Source organism: Sparus aurata, chromosome 21 (genome assembly GCF_900880675.1).
Source record: "Sparus aurata chromosome 21, fSpaAur1.1, whole genome shotgun sequence".
Taxonomy (NCBI): domain Eukaryota; kingdom Metazoa; phylum Chordata; class Actinopteri; order Spariformes; family Sparidae; genus Sparus; species Sparus aurata.
In genome coordinates this window covers 29427254-29452285 of record NC_044207.1, presented here as the reverse complement: position 1 = coordinate 29452285, position 25032 = coordinate 29427254, and the positions used below count along the sequence as shown (strand labels likewise).

Sequence of the window (25032 nt, the reverse complement as noted above, 5' to 3'; positions counted from 1 at the left end):
TCGCAGCCACTTCACACATTTCCCACTGACATTTTACATAGGAACATGCTATACGGTCATCAGTAGTCTGATTACTTCTCAAACCTGCTACTCAGTCCGAAGCGAAGGGATTACTCATCCCCCTGTGGACTGAAAAGGGTGGCTGTTAAAAGTTTGCAGTCTGGTCCTTCAGAGAGAACAGCGGCCGCAGTCAGTTTGAATTCACGTTGATGGATTCCAAAGGTCACCTGTAAGAGTATGAAACACGCAGAAAGCCTTCACACCAGTACATTATCCATGTTTGCACCGTCTATCTGCGTGGTTAGCATGTTCCCTGAAACCTTTACCTGTCTTTCAGTGGGACATTCAGACGTGATTTGCCAAAAAAACAGAAGAAACTCCAGGGTGCATTAGAGAACTTTGGAAGGTTTTTATTGTCACCTTGATTCTGTTTAGTGAGATGCCAGTGGACCCTTTTTCAATCAAAGATTTAAAAAAAAAAAAAAATAGCCAGATGCTGCTTCCATTTCCAGCCCATAGGGCGCTTTCTGCATCCTGATTTTTGAATACAGCAACTCTCACCCCACGTGTGTGTGGAAAAGGCTTTTTGCAATTATGAATATGATTGGAAAAAAAAGAGGTAAGGGTGCCTCCTGGACTCAAATTAAGTTTGTTAGACGTGCCCTCCGAAAAGGGATACGTGTCAAATCACAATAAAACTCCAAGGCACTCTCTTGTAAACTGTTAACTTGCCTTTACGGTCGCAGCATGGTCGTGTTAGACGTTGACAACAAAATCTGACGTGTTTCAGCATCGAACCTCGATCAGGGGAGTCACAAACATTGACTAAATATGATTGATTCCAATGGCGACCCAAACATTGATTTGAGTTGATGTTGGTTGTCATCTGGAGCTGCTCCTTGTTTAGTTGATACTGAGAAAAACTTAAATCTTTACGGGTTTGACTTCAGCCAGATGTACTCCATTTCTTATGTTACTTATTATTAATTAACAAGTTGCACATCATTTTGTCTCTTTTCATCCCAATAACAACATAATACATACATAATTCTGTTTATTCTCCTCTGCAGTCGTCGTCTTCTCCGACCTGATTCGCCCGGACGCAGTAAATACTCGCCTGTCTGGCGCTAAAACAAACACTGAGCATTATTTACAGAAACTATCCAGTGCATGTCAGCCGGCCTGTCACTGAGCTCCCCTTATGTCTGGATGGAGATGGAGAGTCGTTACCTTTTTTTTTCTCCACGTCCCGCCTCCCTCGCTCCTCGCCCGGGTGGATGCTTGGCTCGGCTTGTGGGAGGTTTGATAGATGGCGTTCCCGGCTTTGGCAGCCTTATCTCCGGCCCCGCCAAGCGATCGTCATCTGCCACTTATCAGCCCTATAAACACCCCCCACAAACACTCTGCTTTGGAGGGACAGCGAGGGAGTAGGTGGAGGAGGAGGGAAGGAGGGAGGAGGATAAGAAATGGAGGAGAAGAGGGGAGAAGAGAGGGAAGAGGAGGAGAGGAAGGTGAGAGTAGAGTATAGAATAGAGCACAGGGCAGAAAAGGTATCGTCTGAGTACCTTAATTTTGGCATCATTACAAAAAAACTTACTTTTATAACTCTGTTTGTGCCTGAACTTGAACAAGAACTTCACCTGAACAAAATACAAAAATGTACCTTTGCTAAAAGTTGGCAAAACTTTGATCTAAATCAGGAACTTCTGCCCAGAAAATAAGTACAAAGATCACAAACCTGATCAGGCTTTAAGTGCCAGCTGTTTGGTAGTCGATACGCTCAGACTCAGATCAACGTGTCCACCAAACTACACAATTAGAAAGGTAATCTATAACCAATTTCTGATCCGGTGCTCCCATCGTCAGGACAATATTGTATGATCGTGTCTTTAAAAGTTCGTCATTAGCTCACGTTTTCTCCCAAGTACGCCACTGAACTCATCTAAGGTTCAGGTCTGTTTATACGTCTGGAATAAAAGTTGTATAAAGTATTTTTTGGCTCCAGAAGGAGCTGTGCAAATTCTTATAAATTCCCTAAAAAGTGATGTCACATGAGTCAGTGTCAGTCGGGTCTGAAGAGTACAGGTTTGGAAAAGAAAACAATTGAGTTGTCGGTGGTTGAATTACGTTGCAGGTGATGTAAACGCTGTACTGACAGCAGCAGCGACGGTCACTGAACGGGACCTGTCTCTTCACTTGGTCGCAGTTTGTTTAGGTTTAGGCAGCAAAACTGCTTCGTTAGGTTTAGGAAAAGATCGCGATTTGGGTCGAAATAAATGCACTAGTTGCGTTAAAGTCGCGTAAGTTAAATCACCGTCGGGTTTATGTTTCACGCGGGACAGCGCTCTCCTCAGGGAAAGTTTGTTTTTTCGTCTATAGGTCACCTGCTTTTCTCACTTCATTATAACCATATTACTTTATTTCTAATTACTGCAATACAGTAATGAGTGAGTAACAATGACAATAGTCAAACAATGGAGTTCTGTTTTAAGGACAGATTGCGATCACGGTGTTGACAGTTGGTCGGAGGCGGGATATGAACAGCAGTCAAAATCTCAGGGTTTGTTAATGAGACCAAAGTGTGGATACTCTCTGAGAGGAGAGACGGAGCAAACCTTAACCAAACAATTGTCCTGGGAATGTTCTCTGAATGTTACAAGTGACTTTAATGTTTTGCAAAAGTCGTGTAACAAGGAAATACTGATACTGGAGTAAGAGACGAGGCGGGTGATGGAGAGGAGACAAGAACGGGGAGGGGGGAGATGGATTGTTGAGGAGATAAAGAAAGGAGACCATAAGGTGAGGAGAGAATAGTGACTAGGAAGGAAGGTAAGGAGGGAAAGGTGGCGAGGAGAGGACGAGTGGAGGTGGTGGTGCAGGAATCAGCCGCGATCCACAGGCAAAATTTGCACAAATCCAGTTTGTCGTCACATTTTTCTTTTTCTTTTTAGTTTCTCCCCCCACGTACTGCAGGTCAGCTCCATTTGTTGGAGTATTGGGTTTTATGACTCAAGACTCAATTTCTCAAAGGTCACCTCCACTTGGGGAATATTAGTTTTTTATGACAATTCCCTCTCAGAAAGAAAAACCTCTTTTACACACTTCCAAAAACCGCTCCAGTGGGAGAGTGGCTTTGTGAACGCCAAAAGACGGGACACAAAAAAAAAAAGAAATCTCCTCGTAAAAAAAACAGAGATTAAAAAATCTGTCGTTTTATGTGCTTGTATATATCACAGTGTGAGCGGCGATGTGCTAATGAAGGCTTGTTATTGGAGGAAGGGCTTCCTGTCTCCGTGCAGCGAGGCGTCGGCTGATGCAGGGTCATTAATTGTTGTGGGTGGTCGGGACGTGTTTTCCTGCCGGGGTCCCCGGTGTCATATCAGCTTAATGAATTGTTTATGTAAACTAATAGAGGTGTTTTAATACCTGCCTTTTAAAATGTGAACGAATCAAACGGAGCAGAAGCGGAGAGCTTAAATGCCATCGGTTAAAAGCGGCGAACGGCGTTTCAACGCAACGCGGTAAACAAACACATTACGGCTGTTGTGTAATTGTGGCTGAGCAAGTTCAGCTAAACGTGACATATGGGAGGTGTTGGACTTGATGACCGTGATGTTGGCTTAATAGCAAGAGGTTGGCACGATGCTGTAGGAGGACAATTCACATCTCATTTTATGGATGAATGTGCAGAGGATATCTGTAATATTTCCACAGTCTCACCGTGATGTTTAAAGGCAGAATCGCACAGATTGTTGAGAAACCCAACAGTTACGCTCTGATACTGACGGAGTTTATTTAACATTCAACTCAATCAGGTCTTTTCTGACAGTAACAATGAATTTAAAGGGACTTGTTCCAGTTAAAAACCTGCGAAGAACAACAACACCTAACTCTGCGATGCCGCCGAGGTTCTTCGCGTCTTTTTGCTCACAATCACCGATGGTTTTGTCTCAGCGCCTTCACCAACGATGTGATTAACGGCAGCAGGCAGCTGTTTTTTCTTTTTAAAAAGCCACCTTGAAAAGCTGAAATAAACCCACTGCTCAGATACCTGCCCGGCAACAAACAGCAGAGTTAGAGACTAACCGGTGGAAAAAGCTGAACAGAGCAGCTAAAGTTGGTGGACTAAATCTAACCAAACTGTAACTGGAGACCAAAATACAACCAAATAAGTGTAAAAATAATAAATACGTGTTAGAGCAGATTAAAACATTGTAGATGAACAACATGCATCACAGCTACATCCTGCAAAACCTCATCCTGGGGAAATATCAAGCTTTTACGGCGTTTCGATCAACTCGAGCCGAACTGAAACCGCTCGACCCGATTCTGCAAACTAGTTCTGCATCTGACATCATATTAATTGCATTTTATTATAGTTTTTGTATGCAACGACTGTCAAGGTATCAGCACACACCCCAGCCACAACCTGCTGCAATCTGGGAAAAGATACAGAAGTATCAACAACAACACGCCATCGATTCAATGTCAAAAAAGGACATTAAATGTACCTCGCTCTACATTTAAGAGTGGGTTTAATGTTGTGACAAGTTTATGTTTTATTCCACTGCTCAAGATATCCGATCGTTCTGGGGACCAATATGAGTTTTGGGGGGAAAAGTAAATTCCTCGAAAAAGAAACTTTTATTGAACTGGCAAAGCGAAAAGCGTGTCTCCTTATCTGAGGAGTGCTACAAGTTTTTCTTAGTTTCTTCCAGACTGAAAAATGAACCAAGCTAACTTCCTTTAGCTTCGTCATTTAGCATGTTGATATTGGATCCAAGCTGCAGTTGTAGTGCTTCTTTACTTCTTGTTAGAATTTAGTTTTGTGTTTCCAATCCTTTCCATCTTTTGCTTTCCTTCCTTTGTCTTCTTTCTTTTCTCTCCTGTCTTTCTATCCGAGTCTCCTCCATTCCCCCTTTTAGTTTCTCCTCCTCCTCCTCCTCCTCCCTCACCCCTTCTTTATCTGTCTCCTTCACACTTTCTCCCACCTCTCAATTTGTCTCCCCCATCTGTCTATCACCCTCTCTCCTCCTCTTTTCTCTCAGTCCTCACATCTCTCTCTCTCTCTGCCTCTTTCTCTCCTCCTTTAATGGTCTGTCGTCCCCCAGGTGGCCCTGGATGCCATTTCGGCCCCCTGCTTTTGAATTTAATTACACATGGCATTGTCTTCACAAAGCCACCGACACACACACACACACACACACACACACACACACACAAACGAAGACTGCATCCTAAATTACTGCAGGCAATAACACCCCGGGTGTGTGTGTGTGTGTGTGTGTGTGTGTGTGTGTGTGTGTGTGGAGATCAACAAGGAACAGATTGAAGGCTGAAAAGTTGATATCGGAAATCAGATTAATGCAAGTGAGAGCGAAAGCATATCTAATTAAGACGCCGCTGAAAAAACGAAAGCCAAATCTGTCCTGACAGAAATACTCACGACTCCGCGGTGTCGATTATGAGACGAAGAGTTCGTTTACAGAAATGTTGGAAGCGGAAGGAGAAATCTGCTCCGTGTGCGTCAATCGCTTCATGAATGAAAACTTCGATGTCTGATCACTTGTTAACTCTTCGTGGACTCACCGTGTCGTTCATGTGTGTGGATGCAGGTTTTGTCGCATCATTTCATCATTTTTATTCTATCTTTGCTGTTGAAACTGCAGTTTGGCCGCACGTTGATATTCTATCGTATATTAGTTTGTTATTAATTACATTTTATTCTGTTTGACTATAGTTTTTTAAATCTATGTTGCTATAAAACTCATCTTTCCAAGTGTTGATCACTTCTTTTATAGCTGGACACGACTCAGTTTGAAGAAAAGTGAACCTGTTGCACTTTTGTCTGGTAGTTTTGCTAAATTGTCTCCCTTTAAACGTAACCTCCTTTATGTCCTAGTAGTCTGAACATTCAATACTTGAATTTTCTTCTGAATTGATATTTAGTTTGTTTAGTTTTTTATCAGCTCACAAACTTATTTGTCAGAAGAATCCAGACTTCATTTTTACTTTTTCAGTAAAAACAAACCGGTCCAATATTCTACAATTTAAAGTTACCAAACAAAACAAAGTGAGACATTAAAAAAAAGAAAACAGATCTACAGACAGACTTTCAAGCCAAGGCTGCACAGGTATCAACATTGTACAGGTGTTTTTACAGGTTTGTGTTCAGTGGCGTTTTCAGGACCAAGGACAATTTTTTATTTTTTTTCCATCGTATTGAAGGAGGAATTAAATATTGTTTTTCATCCTAGTAAGTAAAAAATTCTGTCATTGTGATATCCGTGATGACTTTTCATGTTTTAGCTGTCTTAAGAGAAAATAATGGTGATGACTGAATCACTAGACTTATTTGTTTAAGGATATTTTAGCCTAATATCCAGTTGAATAGAACCCAACAGATGATGCCAATACCCATATGAGGGAGTCAGCGAAGTACACATGTATAATATACACACATGTTTTTGCAGTGATCCCTCAAACGTGATCACCAAACACTGGTTTACAAGTTAGCCGATATATATATCGATCAGGCTCTACTGGTGAATATATTGTAAGTGTTCTGCATTTCAAATTAAACACAACAAAACTCTTCACCGTCTGAAACAAAAGGCTGAACCTCACGTCCCATAACTTGTCCTGACTTTAAGAATCACAAACATTTCTTCCTGCTTGCTTTTTTATCATCTGCGAGACGTTCACTGACGGTTGGGAGCATCGGACTCAGATCTTGCCGGGGCACAGCGAGCGATATATTTTAATTTGCTCAGGGATCGTCGCTCTTATGATCAACTAATGTGATTACATCTCTGCACCGTGTCACTGCGGTGACGCTGCTGTGCCGCTCGGCCTGCCTTTGCTTTTTGAAGGATGGCTGTTGTTTCCTTCTCATTATACGGCTCCTGAAATGTACCCAGGAGGGTGAGTGAGAGGTATGGAGGTGGGGTTGGGTGGGGGTTGGTTAGTGGTTGAAATAACGACCCCTCGGTGCTGCGAAAGCATCTATTCTGTCGGTCCAGGCCTCGTGGAGCCGGCCCGGGCCTTTCCCTTTTGTCAACGGTGAAAAATGAAGCATTTCTGAATCCCCGGCACTCGCTGTGTTTCCCTCTAGGCGCCTCAGATACATTGAGTTAACATAAAGCAAAATTCAGGACAGGGGCGGCCCGGGTGACAAATGAAGCGCCTCCGTGTGTTTTGGAGGGAAAATAAAGGGGCCCCTTTTGTAGAAATGAGATTTGGTTCCCGTTACTTCCTTCAGGCCCAGTTTCTTTCCCCCCGCAGTCCAAACGCATGTGAGAGCCACAACGGAAGATGGAATATTCTGGAAAATGGAATAATCCGAGCATAGATCATTTTCCTTCAACTCGATCTCAGTCTGTAGTCCGTCGCTGCTTTATTCCCATTTTGTCACATTACGGCTTATTTTCACACCGCGCCGCGAGCCAGGCTAAAAGAAAAGTCGCCAGTCGCTCTGATCACGACACCCAGCCCGTCGCAGCTTCTTAAAAATGGATCCAATTTGGGTTTTGGAGAGAAAGCTCGCCGTGGTACAAATGAGGCACCTCGGCTCGCCTGTTCGCGAGCAGTGCTCTCATCCGACTTGGACTCATTTGCAGTCTGCAGGAGAGGGAGTAGCAATGGACGGTCCAGACAGCTCTTGGCTACATTTTGGGGAGAGGCCGCAGTGCCGCGTGTGTTGGGAGGTCCAAAGACGCGTTCGCTTAATTAGAGGCAGCTCGGCGTCTGTGATGTAGTCACGCTCGCTGGCCGCGTGGCAACTCACTCGGGGGAAGCAGACGGACGCCCGCGTGGCTGCCGAGTTTTCTGATTCCAACCCAACGAAAAATCATGTCGAGAGCTTTCATGTTTGTTTGTGTTTCTGTGTATCAGGCGTTTTACTCTGATTCTGTATCAGTGTGTAAATGTGTGTGTGTGTGTGTGTGTGTAGGTGTGTGTGTGCCTGTCAATTAGGCTTCCCCGCAGATGCAAGTCAAATAGGTTTTGCCTCACCAATTACCAGCGGCACTTTAGGCAACAGACTCTTTCCTTGTTCCACTGAGTTTAGTCCCAAAGTTGCCGTCTGTTTACCATCTCTGCCCGTTTCATTTGAACTTAATTAATCCTTTAAAACGTTTTTTTTTTTCAAGGGGAAAATCAATGCATTGGCACGACTACGACTTTCCCTTAAACTAAGTGACAGTATCTGCAGTTGGGAAAAAGAAGTAGAACTAACAAAAAGACGGACAGGAGCAAATAAAACAGATTCAATCTGTAAAATGAAAGTAAGCTAAAGCTGCAATAATGTGTTGTTTACTGCTACAGGCCGGAGCTCGTGGCTCCAGAGGCTGCAGAACAAACCTCTCCTCGACACTTTTCTTCCCCATCGCTCCCAAAATGAAACTTATCAGATTGAGATGTCGTATCTCGGGGAGGAAAAACAGACGAGTCCACACTTTTTGTCCAGCAGCATGACATCATCCAAAAACTGTCTCCATCAGTTCTGTAAGAAATGGTGGCTGCGGTTGTTTTGCCTGGTGGATCAGATAAAATGCTGGTACACTTCAATACATTATTCGCCACCTTGCTAGAGAATCTGAAAGTCTTATCAGCTGACTGACTGTAGTCTAGAGTCCAGGCTGACAAACTGCAGAAACTAGCTTGGGAAACCCTAGTTGTGGTGAGGAATGAACTTCTCCTTCAAGCTCATTGTCTTAATTCTTGGTCGAACCATTTCTGTCACATTTCACGTAAACAGTCGAATGCAGTTCCGGGAATGTCTTCCAGGAGAGACTGTCTGAAAATTAGCATATTTGTATTTAGACAACGGTACATCTCTCATACTGTAGGACAACCGGCTTTTTGTGCTGCAGTCTAATTTCAAAAAACAGTCAGATAACACGTCGAACGAACCACTTCCTGGTTCTGAGTGACAATTCTCACTGTAGCACCAACCACAGAGAGACAAAGAGTGAGTTAAAGGAGAACTTCAGCCGTTTTTAACTCATATCCCTGTTGATCGAGGTTACTGAGGGCTGTCAGTAGGAAAAATAACGTGAATTCTTTTGCACACTATTGACCAGATATCAGGACGGCAGCTAAAGCGAACCTATGGGGGCAGACATAACCGAAAGTGAAACTTAAGGATGTCTGCCCCCATAAGTTCGCTTTAGCTGCCGTTCTGATATTCAGTAAATATTGTGCCGAATGTTCTCGTTATTTTTCCTAATGGCAGCACTCGGTAACCTCGATCAACAGGGATATGGGTTAAAAATGGCTGACGTTCTCCTTTAAGCTTTTTAAATGATGTTTTACGGTACATGAAATCATTTAATTCATCTATTTTGTGATGCATCAACATGTAGACCTTCTTAAAAAACATGCTTGTATTTAATAAATATATTATATATCCAAGTAGTTATTCTTGTTGCCTTGGTTTGCCGACATGCAGTAGACAAATGCGATGAGTTCGACCCTCATGTCTTCTTTTTGGACAATTTTGACGACCCTATCCAATACTGATTTAGCAATGTAATATGAAATAACCAGGACGAGGTTCAGCTAAGAGCAGTCTACAGCTTTTAAAAACAAGTCTTGTAATTGTGAGTTAACAGTTCATTAATACAGCCTCCAAACGCAAATCAATAGCTGCACTGTTGACCACGCCCCCGAGAATCAATCGACATCTCCATCAGAAACATGTTCCTCCAACCCAGAAGCCTCTTCAGATGCTCCTCAGTGGACAGAAGACGAGGCGACGCTGACAAACCAATTCAGCCACTTCAGCTTCTGAAGGAAGCCGAGGCTGCAGTCGCTACCTGCTGACCGCGTTATTGAGACATGACGGCCCTCTTGGCTGTTGCACACATGGTGTTCATACGTCTCCGTCTGGAGCCTGGACGCCGACCAGTCAGCCAAGTCTCTAAAAGAAACAGTCAGAGAGGCTTTAGTAGTGTAAAGATTAGTCTATTTTTCACCTACCGTCATTAAACATGACCGAAACATGTACAAACTCGTCTGCTACCTTCTGATCAGCTGACTGGTCGGACGTTGTTTTTCTGTCGCCTTCTTCATTTAACTCACCAGATTTTTGCCACAATTTCTCGCAGCCAGTTTGTTCTCCTCTCTGCTGCCGTCAGCTGTCATCTCATTGCAAAATCGTGCAACCCTCCTCCACCCAGTTCGCCTCCAGTACTTCATATCCAGAGCCCAGGTTGGCTCGCCAGAATCAAGTTCCCATCTCATCAGATTATCGGCTATTTTCTTCATCCATCACCACCACCAGCAGTGTCAGCGCTCAGTCTGGGTGTTTCCTTTCCTGCAGCTCTTCAGATGACTGTGACTTTTAGATTCTCTCATTATCGTTCACTCAGAATAAAGTCCCTCCTGACTGAAACATTAAAGGGATATTCCGGTGTAAGTTTAATCCATGGTCTAAATCACCGTGAAACTGTGTTAGACTCCCTCTCGAGAGATCAAGTTAGCAGACCGCTAATTTACGGAGTTTTATCAACCTCAGAAACGACCGCACGACAACAATACACTGCAGTAAATGGATCCAAATGTAAACCGCCACCAAAAAGCCACAAATAATGCTCAGAACAGCACCAAACTTCAGCAACAGTACAAATAGGGTCTCAGCACATAGTCCGGGGCATCTAACCTCCGCTAGCTTAGCTGGATTTCTACTGAAAAGCTGACTAAATTTACCACTCTTCTGCAGCAGCTTCCTGTTGACGGGAAGTCCCGACGAGTCGATTACCGAGTGCAGTAGAGTTCCGCGGCTCATGGATGAAAATGTATGATTATGACTCCATGGAAAAGCAATCAAAGTTCATATGTGTCTTACCTGCCAGTTTATAACAGTTATTATCGAGAGCGGACAGGGAAAAGAACGGAATTGAGCATTTCTAACCACACTCGGTAATCGTCGCGTCGGGACTTCCCCGACCCGGAAGCTGATGGAGGAGAGTTGAAATCTGTTTTTAGCTTCACAATAGAAATCCAGCTAAGCTAGCGGAGGTTAGATGCCCCGGACTATGTGCTGAGACCCTATTTGTACTGTTGCTGAAGTTTGGTGCTGTTCTGAGCATTATTTGTGGCTTTTTGGTGGCGGTTTATATTTGGATCCATTTACTGCAGTGTATTGTTGTCGTGCGGTCGTTTCTGAGGTTGATAAAACTCCGTAAATTAGCGGTCTGCTAACTTGATCTCTCGAGAGGGAGTCTAACACAGTTTCACGGTGTGTTAGACCATGGATTAAACTTACACCAGAATATCCCTTTAAGAGGTTTCAAACTTACAAATCTTGTCTCTAACAGTATTTGAATGCACCTCAAATCTTGTTACTTGTAGTTATTAGCCGGGTCAGAGTGTTTTCTTTGCCTATAGGTGAATAATGTGGTTGTACATTATAAAGAGCTTCTCATTTACACACGGGTGTTTAAGGTCAGGTAAGTCTGTGGTTACGCAACGCTTGGCAACACGTGTGAATTATGTTCTGACAGATTGAAAGAGTGATTATAAAAGCTGTGGGTGAATTTGGACGAGTCAAGGCTCGCAATTTGCATATCCTTCATCTGCCTGGTGTGTCAACAAAGGGAGACTCGCTCTCGTTCTCCACACAGGTGTATTCAGATGCAAAGTAAAGTGCACATAATTATGTATCCTTTCTGTGTTTTTTCCAGAACATTTTGTTCTTGCTTTAATATGCGCTCCGCCGTGTATTTCAATTGCAGCCCTCCATTTGTTTCTGTTTAAGGTGACGATAAAAGAGAGCCCTGTGCAGCGTTTAATTCTATTTGTGTGGAAATTTGCTGTAATATTTGCCTGGCGGCAGGTCAGGTTTAAAATTCATATTTCATAAAGTGAAGATATGCTACAGTAATAGCTCATTTGCTTCTGGAACGGCAGAATTTATCGCGGAGCCCCGCGGAGGTGTTGTTGGCCTAATTCAGCGATGCTTTCATGTCTGGGAAGTGCTCACATGATAACCCCAGTGGCATCACCACCTTCACCACCTGCACCACCTGTTTGCTTCAATCTGAAATTCATTGTAAGCTTGGCACTGACCTCGGGTTAAAGGATAGTTGGAGTGTGGTGAATTTAGAAATATGTGAGTGGAGAGAAGGAGCAGAAGTGAAGGACAGCGTGAGAGAGAGGATATTCTTCGTTGAACTTTCTCCAGAGCCTCATAAATGTCTCACTCAAGTGCCGATATGACCATTCACTAACTTTACTACCTGATTTTAACCTCCTCACAGCGTCATGACTCGAGATCTGAAATGTGTTCTCTAACTTGGCTCACATGATAACCTCCGCTGCTTGAAGAACAGTGGCAGTTTAGTGGATGGGGAGCAGCTAATATCGTAGTGAACAGGGACAAATAAGAAAGAGAAACTCAAACACCGTTATGGTGCCGTTATTGCAGCTACTAGAGCGAAAATCCTTCCTACACATGAAGTCGTAAATCAACAAGACTTAAGAGTTTACAGCCACACAAGCAGCGCTCTCAGGCTGAGCTGCTAGCGAGGCTGTAAACTCTTAAATCTGATTATTCTTTTATTCTTCTCACTGATTGTTAACGGCAACACGCCACAGTGACGATGCTAACACGATGGTAGCTTGCTTTAGCAGGTGGTCTGATCGTGTGTCACTATGCAAACAATTTGCAAGAATAACTAAACACGAAGCCGAGGTGGAAGAAAATAGAAACATGTTCATCACGACAACACATCCTCAGACCGACAACTGATACACAAACAACTATATGTTGATTGCCAGTGATTGCCAAGAGGATTTATATCACTGTTTCCAACACAACACGACTGTTTAAGAAAACATTGTAGTTTCGGTTACTAGCAGTTCATTACTTATATCACTTACATTTTCTATGTGATGTAACTTAAATACGTGATTAAGTTAAAACAACTCATCGTTGACTTTAAGTCAGTGGTCTCCTGTGTGAATGTTCCAACAAGGGTTCCTCAAGATTGTCGATTCGATTCGATTATTGGTGCCACGATTCTTCAATTATTGTGATTTTTAATGCTTCTTTCCCATACACGATTGATTTTGTCTTCATCTGTGGCTACACTTGTAAATAAATAGCCTACCAATTAACTCAGTTCCTCTGAAACTACACTCATTAAGTAAATAACAAGGTTTTTTGAACATTTGACTTGATTTTTCCAAGACACAAAATGTTTTATTTTATGACTATGTAAACATTTGCACTTTGACCTAGTTAACTTTGAGCAGGGAAAGCTCCCTTCGCACAAGAGCCCCCTCTAATGGCGGAAAACACTGAAAACAGCAAATCGCGTAGGTCCTGTCAGTTACTGCTCCGTTTGTTGTGGTCCCACTCACTAAACAGTCCGGGCGGCACGCACGCGAAGGTTCCGGTTACGTGTTTTTTGTTTCGGTCTTGCGGCAAAGCATCAACGTTAATTAATCGATGCCAAATCATCACGTGACGCATCGTGATGCATCGCCACACCGATGAATTGCACCAACCTCTAGTGAATGTCCTGTGTTTGTTTGAGCCGACCATCCAGCTGCTCTTCTCTGGTTATAACTTGGTGTCTGTCCATTCTGCCCAACTGAAGAGGTCGGTGTGTTTACTGGGGAAAGTACCACTGCCAGCAACGCAGAAACAACAATGTGTTAATGCACACAACAGCCTGGACGACTTGTGCAACTACAAATCAGCCTAAACTTCCTTCTTTGCAGCTGCAATATTTGCCATGGCTACTCGAGGTAGCCATACTAATTTAATTAGCATAAATATGGATAGTTATAAACTCCTTGCACAGATAAGGTTATAATAATTCATGTGGAGAACAATACATGTTTGTGACAGATTTCATGGTGATCAGTCCAGAAGTTGGGAAGATATTTCCATTGATGATTAAAAGTTGTGATGAGCTGGAGGAGTTCACCTGCCGATCCTTTAATGTGTCAGATTTTAATGTAGACCATGAAACTCTCATACCTCCCTGATGAAGCCCACCGACTGTTGTGTTGATCGTTTGTCAGTAGGATCTCGACACACGGGGTGTTGGTACATCAGACTTTCATAACTTTAAACTGTTTTGCCTTGCTGCCTCTCGGGGCCTTTAGAGTATTAAGCTGCTTGCTTGATAGTGAAGACAGTAACGCACCGTCAGATCAGATTCTTATTTTCTGTTTGTGCTCTGCGGCTCTCGAATCAAAACAACATAATGAATGTGATATGTGTCTCAATAGAATGAGGGCAGAACATTTCAGATTCAGGATGTCTCCAGTCATCTGTGAGTTTCTCTGGTTGGACCAAACTGCATTTCTGAGGCGTTCGATCGATGGCGTTCTAGTTGTGCCGTCTATACGTTGTGTGTGTTTAAAGCTCAGGAGGAAGCATCGATTTTCTGTGAATCAGTCGAGTGCAAGAGTTGAAAAGCTGGTTTGGTGGAATTCGTGCCATTGATTAATGGTAGCGTCCGCACACACATGGATGCATACTGCACATTATTGAGGACACTAGAGATTAATCAGATTTTAAACTGTATGGAGTACTGGAGAGTACTGTAATGTAGATTTTCTGTTGTTTTTACCAACTCATTTGTATTTGTTGGTCTATTTTGGTTTAATGGGGTGTTTTTTCGTGTCGGGGTTGTTTCAACACAAACAGGCTGGGAGAATATTATATATTATTTACTGAAAGTCCTTTGAAAACATGTCGATGTTTTTCAGTTCACTGATGATTGCTTTTCTTTTTTCTTACTGTAGTTAAGCAGAAAGCAGCTCTGGAGAAGGAAGCCAAGGTCAGCATCCTGGAGGCCGGAGTCGCTGATGTGAGTACATCAGTTCACTTTACTTTTCACTTGGAAATCAAAGGGTTGGATGATAAGAAACAGATCATGATATGAGAGTTCAATCAAGCAGAATCATCCTACACTAAAGGGCCAAACGTGTGCGGACTGCCCCGACCATGTGCATGAATCTGCGGCACTGTATCGTGGCATCAGTGCGACTCTTGAGTCCAGTAACGAGGTCTGGCTCACATGTGGTGTTTCAGATCATCCTGAGGTTGAGACTCAACTCTGTTCACTTCCCTTTCTTTCCTTCTGTGCTCACGTCTGTCACTCATTCAGTACGTTTACATGCACAGCTTAGTCGGATTACAGCCATAGATAGATAGATACTTTATTTATCCCGAGGGAAATTCAAGTGTCCAGTAGCATACGAAATACAAAACATACATTAGACATACATTAAGCATACATTAAACTAAAATTAAAGACCCTAACCTTAAGAATAGAATTAAAAATAGAATAAAAGATAAAAGATAATAGTTCGACTATGCTACTCAATCAGACAACTGTAATTGTCCGAGTATACATGCCGGTGAGAAAATCGGATTATTGGCCGGAGCATGTCATACCCGGTACGCTAGGTGGCGCTGTACACATTTCAACTAGTATTAACAGAAACACGTCCGGCTGACCTCTTTACGTCACCAGCAACAACAAACTGCCTCGGCATTAAACAAAGATGGCGTACGTAGAGCGAGACGAAGCTACATCTTTTTTATACAAACGCCATCCGTCTACTTCCGGCTCACGGCCCCGGGGAAAAATATCGTGCCTGCGCAGAACGCAAAATCCGATCCGATCTGATGGAACGTATACATGCAGGAGTAATGCGACTATCAATCGAATAATCTACGTGGTGTAATTCGACTATGAGAAATCTGATCCGGTCCAATTTTAGTCAGACTAAGGTGTATACATGCATCTTAAAGATCCGATCATAGTCGGACTAACACAGTAATTCGGTTTTCTTGAGTGTCATGTAAACGCACTCACTGTCAGTACATCCTTTATAATTGTACCTCAAATCAATCAATGACTCACAAAGTAAACAAAACAGAAACACTAAGCAGGACCTCAAGAACAACATCTGAAAATCATTTCTGATGTTCGGTGTGCCGCTCCATCCCTGCCACCTCTCCCTTTCAATCTCAGCCTCGCTCCCTCTTGGTTTTCGTCTGGTAGCATTGCTATTCTCCACCATCTCTGCGGGAAATAGACTGCTGAGCGTCTGCACTCGCCTATTGATTCAAGAGTTAGTCTGCACCGATGACGGCACGCCATTCACCATGCTTATCAAAGTGGCAGCAGCGAGGTCTCACAGAGAAACGGCTGAAGAAAGGAGGGAGGAAGTGAGGAGAATGAGAGACAGAGAGAGAGAGAGAGAGAGAGAAGTCTGGAGGAGGAAGGGTGGAATGGAGGGTCTATTGAGGTGATCAATACCTCGCTGCAAACAGGAGCCAATTATGGCCAATCGAAGCTCTGTTGTAAGAACGAGAGGGGGAGAGAGGCAGAGAAACTCCCTCCATCACAGGCTGCCAGAGAGAGGGATAGCAAAAACAAGTCGGCGGCTCACAACCTGCAACAAAACATCCATCATCAGCCCATACGGTGTTTATTATAGTTTTATCATACACTGTGAAATAAGAATATTAGCATACTACATCACAGCTGACAGGTTAAAAATGCAAAAAAACAGAAAAAGTTACTTTCTCAAGAGTGCAGCGGAGACGATTTGTTTCCCACTCGAGTCTGCGAGGCGATGCCGGAGCGGCCTGCGGGTCGGAGCGTCGGGGCGGATTCTGCAGGCGGAGTTGTGCATTCTCATTTTCTCACTGATGCCTGCGTGTGTTTGAAATGAAGACAACATGAGAGCTTATTGATCCCCGTGGGGAAATTAAGTTGCTGCAGCAGCAGCAAAGGTAATGGGGAAAGATTGCGTGCAATAAAACCAATAAAGACGAAACAGTCGAACGGCAAAACACAACATAAATTACTGTGAGGCTGTACGAGTTTATGCACCTGACAGTCCCGCATGGGAAGTGCACTGCAACTTAAACACAGATAAGAGTAGTTTAAAATGATTTAGTATTTTGGACTTACAGAGTTAATTGTCTAATGTGTTTTTGAATATATGATAGGTCTATTCAAACAGGTTGTAAGTGCCCACAGACCACATTTGATTCTGCTTGTCTTGATTACTGGGCAATAATTGTCTTCGTCTATTGACTTTATTTCAGTCTGACATTTGCACTTATCTTGATTTACCTCCCTGAGAGTACGTTGTAGAATAATGAGAGAAAGAAAAAGGAAACCATGGCCACCTTCGATGGCCACAATTATGTCAAGAATCTAATCATTTATCACAAATAGTTGTACATTTAAGATCTGCTCTTGGCGTGTTGTCATCGTTCTTCGTGAAATGAATCCACGCTTTGGACCGTTCACTCCTTCCTCTCCACCATGACTTCCTTCTCGTTGCAAGTTTTCAGGAGTTGATTGTAAACTGTCAGAAAATATACCAACACTGATGTGGCAATTGCTACGAGAAGCATGGAGACATACGAATATGATGGATCGGATGGATTTTATATATTGTTTCTCATTATAGCAAGTTTTCCTCACTGGAATCGAGAGTCTAAGACCAGAGGATGTCGTTCTAACTCTAACCCCGCTGAGGCAACGTGATTGTGATTTTCTGCCTATATAAATAAAATGTATTTGATTTAATTGGACAATTAGAAACCACTTCCAACGGTTCCGGCCTTTGATTCCCATTGGTCACCAATCACAAAAGCTAACATGAGAAGTGAACGTGTTGTGAAAGAAAACATGTGAGCCTGAAATCTTAAAAACTGTCCTGTGCATGTCAACTCACCTGAATTTAGATTAAGTTGTGGATTTTTCTTTCACCTCTGCGGTCTATAGGCATGTTTCATCCTTATGTATGATCTGGATAAAGGTTGAGAAACCAAAAAGTCTCACACGTCTCGGTCGGTTGCAGGATCGGGAGCGTACCTATGTTCCCCAGGTCCTATGTTCCCCAGATCCTATGTTCCCTTCCTTTTTTTAAAAAAAGGGTCCTATGTTCCCCGCTTTTCCTTAACGGACCCAATAATATAACCCCCTAACCCCGGTTCCATACAAAGTGGGGAACATAGGACCCGGGGAACATAGGGATGATCCCGCAGGATCCGAGGTGTCGTCCTTCAGCCGCCTTCATGTCCGGCCCGATTGTCTCTGAGTGAATCAGCACATCTCCTGCTGTTCATTGTTCGTGGGTCAGTCACAATTCGTGACCGCACTCCCAAATTCCTCACGTATGGTGTTTTCTGAGAAACAGAGGCCGTAATTCACCTTTTTGTTTCTCTCTCTCTCTGCTGCTGTCCTGGTCTTTAGAATGGCATCGAGGGAAAACGCATCGAAGCTTCAGTGAGCATATTGATGTGACGTGCTCGGTGGGAATATCTGCTTTTCTCACTCTGAGTGCAGGCAATTAACTAAATAAAGGAAACACTCGAATAAATCTGGGGGAAATACTAAATACTCAGAGAGCGGGGAGACGTCGGTTTGTTAACCAGAACATCTCGGAGAGACACTTATTAGTTTAAGAATCCATTAATTCAATTATGCTTCTCAAGTGTAGCAGCGCAGCTGATTTGACAACAGGAAACATCATCGAAAGTTCATCGTTCCTTCTTCTCTGCTTTGACCTTAGAATAACATTTCTGTATTTTTATGAGTTCTCTCAAATGACTAATTTATGCCCCCGAACATGTTTAACTTGTAGATGTGATAGAAGTCTTGTTCTTAGTCTGCGTCCCTTCTTTCATACGGAGGACAGATTCATGTTGTTTCTTTGTCACGATGAGCTGCTGAACCCTCCAGCTGTGTTCTGAGGAGCTGGCTGGTGTCAACATTACCATCAGAATGTTTGTTATCCTGTAAAATACTGCGTATGTAAGGAATGTCAACAAGTTCACAAACCAAACCGAGAAATAAATGAGTTGAAGGAGAGGAGAGATGAACTGTACGTGGACCTCCTTCCTCCTCCAACGGGTTAAAAGCAGCGAAGGCAAAGACATTCTCATTGGAAGTCTGGATGGGGCGAGGACGCTGTTAATTTCAGGAAATTAATTAAGTAAGTAGAGGGAATGAGCCCCTAATCTGAGGGAACGATTTATCAAATACTCTCTCTCACACCCACCGGGACCCTGATCCAGTTCTGATATGCTGGTTCCGGTTCTAAGCGTATTAACTGTGTTTAATGGTTTTCACCAGTTATGATCAGCTTTGTCAGTTTCCTACACAAAGCGATAAACTGTTCAGTACAAGTACACATCACCACTGTTACTATCTTTATATACTCACTCGCCAGTACAAATACAACTGCTCAGACAACATTTGTTTTATGAAGATGTATAGATATTTTTAGTTTTTGTCGACACTGTTGGAAAGATGATATTCTACTTTATTTATCATAGGGGTCATATTAGATGGTGACATTATATTGGACTACAAAATGACACGTACTGTATGACCACTTCTAATACTGCATTATTTAAGCAACGATTGTAAGTGACGTAAATCTAGTACGTAACGTAGTCGTCATTTTAAAATGTAGGGCTGCAAAAGCACCTTGTCGTCTTTAGGTAAAGGTCAGGGTTTTGGTAAATAGAAGTATGTAACGTTATATTTCATCATGTTATGTTAAGTTATCCTACGTTACCTTGTGTCAAACTACCTTACGTTACGTTACTAATATTGGTTCTCAAGGTTAACGACTCAATTAACAGTCTTCTGGGCTCTCGTCCTGCCCAACCTCCCCCTTGCATGGACTTTAATCTTTTTCATGATTTATTCTAGGTCACCTGACTTCCTGTTTTGCTTCCGTCATAATCACCACACCTACTAGAGGTCTCCACCAACATTAACAACGCTCGTTTGAACCCCAAAACGACAGGTGTAGTCGTTTTTCTGACTAGGATTGGCTTTAGACCTTTCTGACAGACTTAACAAAAACTGAAAGTACGCAAAATTGTACTTTAACACAATCCATATATAGCCCAGTTCCTGGTGGCTTTGATAGATTACAACCCTTCATTAAAATCTCAAACATCCTCATTTAAGTTCTTTATAGCGCTTCATACGACCTGCTGCTGCTTGTTGAATGACGTGCCGTTACCTCACGTGGCTTCACGACTGAACGCGGCCTCACCGAGGCCATGAAGAACGCTGCACTGTTGTTTCCACACTGAGACTTGCGTCCAATTAAGAGAAAGTGTGTGTGTGTGTTGGGAGGGAGGTGGGAGATAAGGTTGCCGTGGCAGCAACCAGATTATAATTGTCCTGGAGTGGCACTAATCCCCCTCCACCCCGGCCAGCTCGTTTTGTTCACCGCAAATCAAGGCGCTTCCAATCTGTCTGAAAGAGCGATTTCACAAGTAGAGGGAAGCGGGGGGGACGAGGAGGAGGAGGAGGAGAGGAGGGAGCTAATGAAACAAACAAACAGAAAAAAACAACAGTAGATGGTCCTTTCCATCACTACTTAACACAGTCAGTGTCCGAGAACACCGGCACAAACACATATACACGAACACAGACTGGTTTGTTGCCTCAGATTGATTCAAGGTTCAGATGTGGTCGTGCATGCGTGATGAGCTTGAGCAGTAATTTAGCCAGTTTGACAAACTTGAAGGGGAAGTTTAACCCAAAATCAAAATGCCTATTATCTGTAGTGCTAATCGTCCATCTAGATTGCTTTGGTGCTGATTTTTGGAGATATCTGCCTCCCCTCCAATAAACGATGCAACTAAATGGCACTCGGCCTCGGGTGTAAAATTTGAAAACCTCAGTAGCGGGATCCCCTTCCAAAAATTCATGAATCCTGTTACTCGAGATAAGCCACAGACTTTATTGTGAACACTTTTTTATCGAGAGTATTTTCTTTCAAGAGCAACATCCGCCAACTGAATCTACAACATCTAGTCATGGACGAGAGGCTAGCTAACTAAGATTATTAAGCTAACTAACCTTACGGCTCAGCTGAGAACACATTTACGTCACGGTCACGAGCGTGAGCTTTGTTGTCCATGAGTAGGTCTTCTATGTGGTTGATCGCCCCCTGGTGGCTGGTTGCAGTATAGGTCATGAAACACCAAGATAGCAGCGCCTGTAACTGACATATTTTTGGTATATGAATATGAGTATTTGCCCTAAAGGGATATTCCGGTCTAAATCACCGTGAAACTGTGTTAGACTCCCTCTCGAGAGATCAAGTTAGCAGACCGCTAATTTACGGAGTTTTATCAACCTCAGAAACGACCGCACGACAACAATACACTGCAGTAAATGGATCCAAATATAAACCGCCACCAAAAAGCCACAAATAATGCTCAGAACAGCACCAAACTTCAGCAACAGTACAAATAGGGTCTCAGCACATAGTCCGGGGCATCTAACCTCCGCTAGCTTAGCTGGATTTCTATTGTGAAGCCAAAAACAGATTTCAACTCTCCTCCATCAGCTTCCGGGTCGGGGAAGTCCCGACGAGTCGATTACCGAGTGCGGTTAGAAATGCTCAATTCTGTTCTTTTCCCTGTCCGCTCTCGATAATAACTGTTATAAACTGGCAGGTAAGACACATATGAACTTTGATTGCTTTTCCATGGAGTCATAATCATACATTTTCATCCATAAGCCGCGGAACTCTACTGCACTCGGTAATCGACTCGTCGGGACTTCCCGTCAACAGGAAGCTGCTGCAGAAGAGTGGTAAATTTAGTCAGCTTTTCAGTAGAAATCCAGCTAAGCTAGCGGAGGTTAGATGCCCCGGACTATGTGCTGAGACCCTATTTGTACTGTTGCTGAAGTTTGGTGCTGTTCTGAGCATTATTTGTGGCTTTTTGGTAGCGGTTTATATTTGGATCCATTTACTGCAGTGTATTGTTGTCGTGCGGTCGATTCTGATGTTGATAAAACTCTGTAAATTAGCGGTCTGCTAACTTGATCTCTCGAGAGGGAGTCTAACACAGTTTCACGGTGTGTTAGACCATAGATTAAACTTACACCGGAATATCCCTTTAAAGTCACTTCTCTTTGCTTTATAACCACAAACCTTTGTTCACACTTAAAACTGTTAATGTCAAACAAGAATAACATCTAAAAGCCAAAGTTTTACTCTTATATAAAAACACACACATCATTCAACACGTCATTTACCACTATCGTCCAAGATTATATCACTAAGACCTGGATATGGCCGTGCTTCCAATTTTACCCCAGTGGCTACTTGCGGTATTGCAGCAAGAAATTACCCCTAAAGTCATTTTTCCCAGTTGATCACCATTATAGAAGAGTGGACTATAAAAGTGTTGAGGCCAGCAGGATACTCTACTGTGCATATTCATTGAAACCACAAAACCAAGAAGGAAACCTGGACACTAAACACTCTCCTGGCGTATACACTGGGCGCACAATCTCATTGGACTGAACTGGCGCCATCTTTGCATTCAGTTCCTCGTTCTAATTAAAATCTACACTTCTGCCTCCATCTTCACTCCAGCTTCAGTTGCGGCTCCAGTTGCCTGTAATCTCAACCCTAACTAAAACTGCCTCTCTTGTTTAAAACGTAACTGTGCGCTAATCTTTTAATGCAGCAAACAGATAGAAACAGTCTGTCCAATTTGTGCTTTTGTCACATTCTCCAGTGCTCGGCGGAGGAATGTAATCTCCACGTAATCCTCATCCACAACAGATAATCTGGATTTCAGAGTTCATCCTTATTTCGCAACATCGCAGGAGACGTTGTTGAATAGAGCCTCCCAGCGTGGAGGCTCTATTTGTTGTCCTGCTCTCCACCCACTGAGCCACAGTGAACGGCTTTCATGACGATTTCACTGAGAATATATTCCTGTCTGTGGTTGCTGTGGTTGGAGGGAAGCAGAGTGATAGCATCGCCCGTAATGACACAGTGTTATTGTTTGCTGCCTGCCCAGGTGCCTGAAAACAGAGCTGAGATTTGAAAGAGAATATTCATGAGGCAGAGACACACACACACACACACACACACACACACACACACACAGGATCAAGGTTGTCTTTTCTCCACCGTGCCCTGTTCTACCTTCAATTTTCATCACAAAGAGGAAAATAAATCAGAGAGGATCAGAACAAAGGCACGCGTGTGAGCTTGTGTACATACGTGCATACAGTGCTCACCTGCATGTGTGTGTCCGTGTGTGTGTTTGTGTGTGTGTGTGCGCACACACATGCATCCATCTGCATCTCCTGCGATAGATATTCAAATGGCTCCATGTGAAAAATTGAATTGAGAGGCTGTTGAAGTGCTGGCTCTTCTTTTTCTCTCTGGCCGAGACACGGAGCCCGAATGGCCTTTGATATGGTAATACCAGCTCACTGTGGGGGCCCTGAGGGCCAGATGCATGCTGGGATATGTCCCAGGTGTCAGTCATAGTGTGTGTGGTCTACCTGGTTGTAGAAGACAGTATACCTACTTTTTTATTTTCACATTTTTAAGCATGACGTTAAATATGCACCAGTAGAGGATTGTGCAGCATAAGTGTCTTTATAAGCTCTGTGGTTTGAGCATTACACAGTTTGTTAGTCAGCGTTGACCTTTCATCAGAAAATATTGAACATAAATTAGAATTATTTTATATTTACATGATTAATTGGGTTTTTTTATGTTAATTTGGAAAATATTAGTTCAGTTTTGTTTTATTTGTGCATAAATACAACAACAAATAACATGAATTTAAGGTGTGTCAGACGCGATGAAGCCAAATGTTTACGCAACGGACCTTCCCTCATTGATCATCAGCCTCACCGGAGAATCTCAGAGGACTAGAATGGAGTTTCATGACGTCAAAGCAGTAACGCAAACTCATCCACCGGTAAACAGAAAAGGAGTCATTCGGCTATTTTTAATCAGTTTACACACGTTTTAAAAACCCACTTTTATGCACTTAGTTTGGTATAAAAATGGTTGCAGTACTCAGTACTTTAACTCAAAAGAAACCAATCGTTAAACACGGAGGGTGCAGAACATAAAACACTCACATTAGCTGTTTTTCCCGAACGGCCATTTTTGGCCAGAAATGATAAATTGCCCATTTTATTGTAGAGGCATGAACACTTGTTGCCTCAGCTGAGGAGTGACGTCACGCTGTTATTCCCACAGCATTTGATTTTCCTCCTGAATCCATCGGGGTAGTTAAGATGTTAAAGCGCAGAGAGGAGGCTGTTAGCGGCTGATGGTCTGCTCGACAACGGCCCCCTGTTCGGTTTATTAGAAATCAATGGCAAAATAAATGTTGATGTAACTTATTTGAAGTGCTGCACACACTCCCTTTAGGCGCAGCCGGAAAAAAACAAAAAGCACAATGTGTTTTTCCTCGTTAGCTGAGTTTGTCACTTTATCTGGGCAGATCTGTGCGTGTGTCGTGGTGGTGTGGATCCTCCTCTCTGCTGTACTTACAGACACACATATTGTTCTCTGAGCTATGCTTCAGCCGACCGGCAGGCCGCTGCTTGCAGAAGCTCTGGACGCCCGCTGGGCTTTCTGGCAAACAGCATGACACTACAGACAGCTGGCATACAAGGCTCACACCCTCTCTTCCTATTTTCCCCAGGCGCTAAATGGGTTGTTAGGTACAGTTGAGGTCATCCAGGAAATGAATGCCCTGAATTTCAATGCGCCTCGACAGTCTGGATCGCCTGTTCTCAGACAGAACGCGCTCCCGAGAGGCTCCGCCGTAGCAAACAAGGTGCCGCGGTGTGTAATGACGACAGCATCCGGCCCGATATTGCGCACCTGTAGGCTCAGTCTCACGCCCTGAATACTGAGCTGTAATTAAGACCGGACGACGCTCCGCAGCACTGTTGTCTGCACACATCATTGAGCAAATGGCCCGATACTCTGGAAATGGCCCTGTCTTATTAACGACGTCTCACGCCTGATTAGCCAGCGGCATCTCGGTATGATGGTTAGGCGGCTGCGTCGTCCAATCACGCGTTAACATAAACAATATCGGCAAATGAAGAGAAAGACGAGGACGTGCGTGAATGTTTACCGAGAGACAAATACACACACAAATGAAAACAATGTTAAAGATGTTCTCTAACAACTCCAGAGCATCCGTGCTGCCGACGTGTTGCTTCT

At 43.3% G+C, this 25032-nt stretch overlaps 1 protein-coding gene across 1 annotated transcript in view; it reads left to right on the top strand.

Moving 5' to 3' along the window:
* Positions 1–25032, top strand: part of LOC115573181 (receptor-type tyrosine-protein phosphatase N2-like) — a 214258-nt gene that overhangs the window by 94744 nt on the left and 94482 nt on the right. The window contains exon 12 of the mRNA XM_030403851.1: positions 14767–14831. Coding sequence (XP_030259711.1) covers positions 14767–14831 — 65 coding nt within the window. The remainder of the gene's footprint in view (positions 1–14766; positions 14832–25032) is intronic.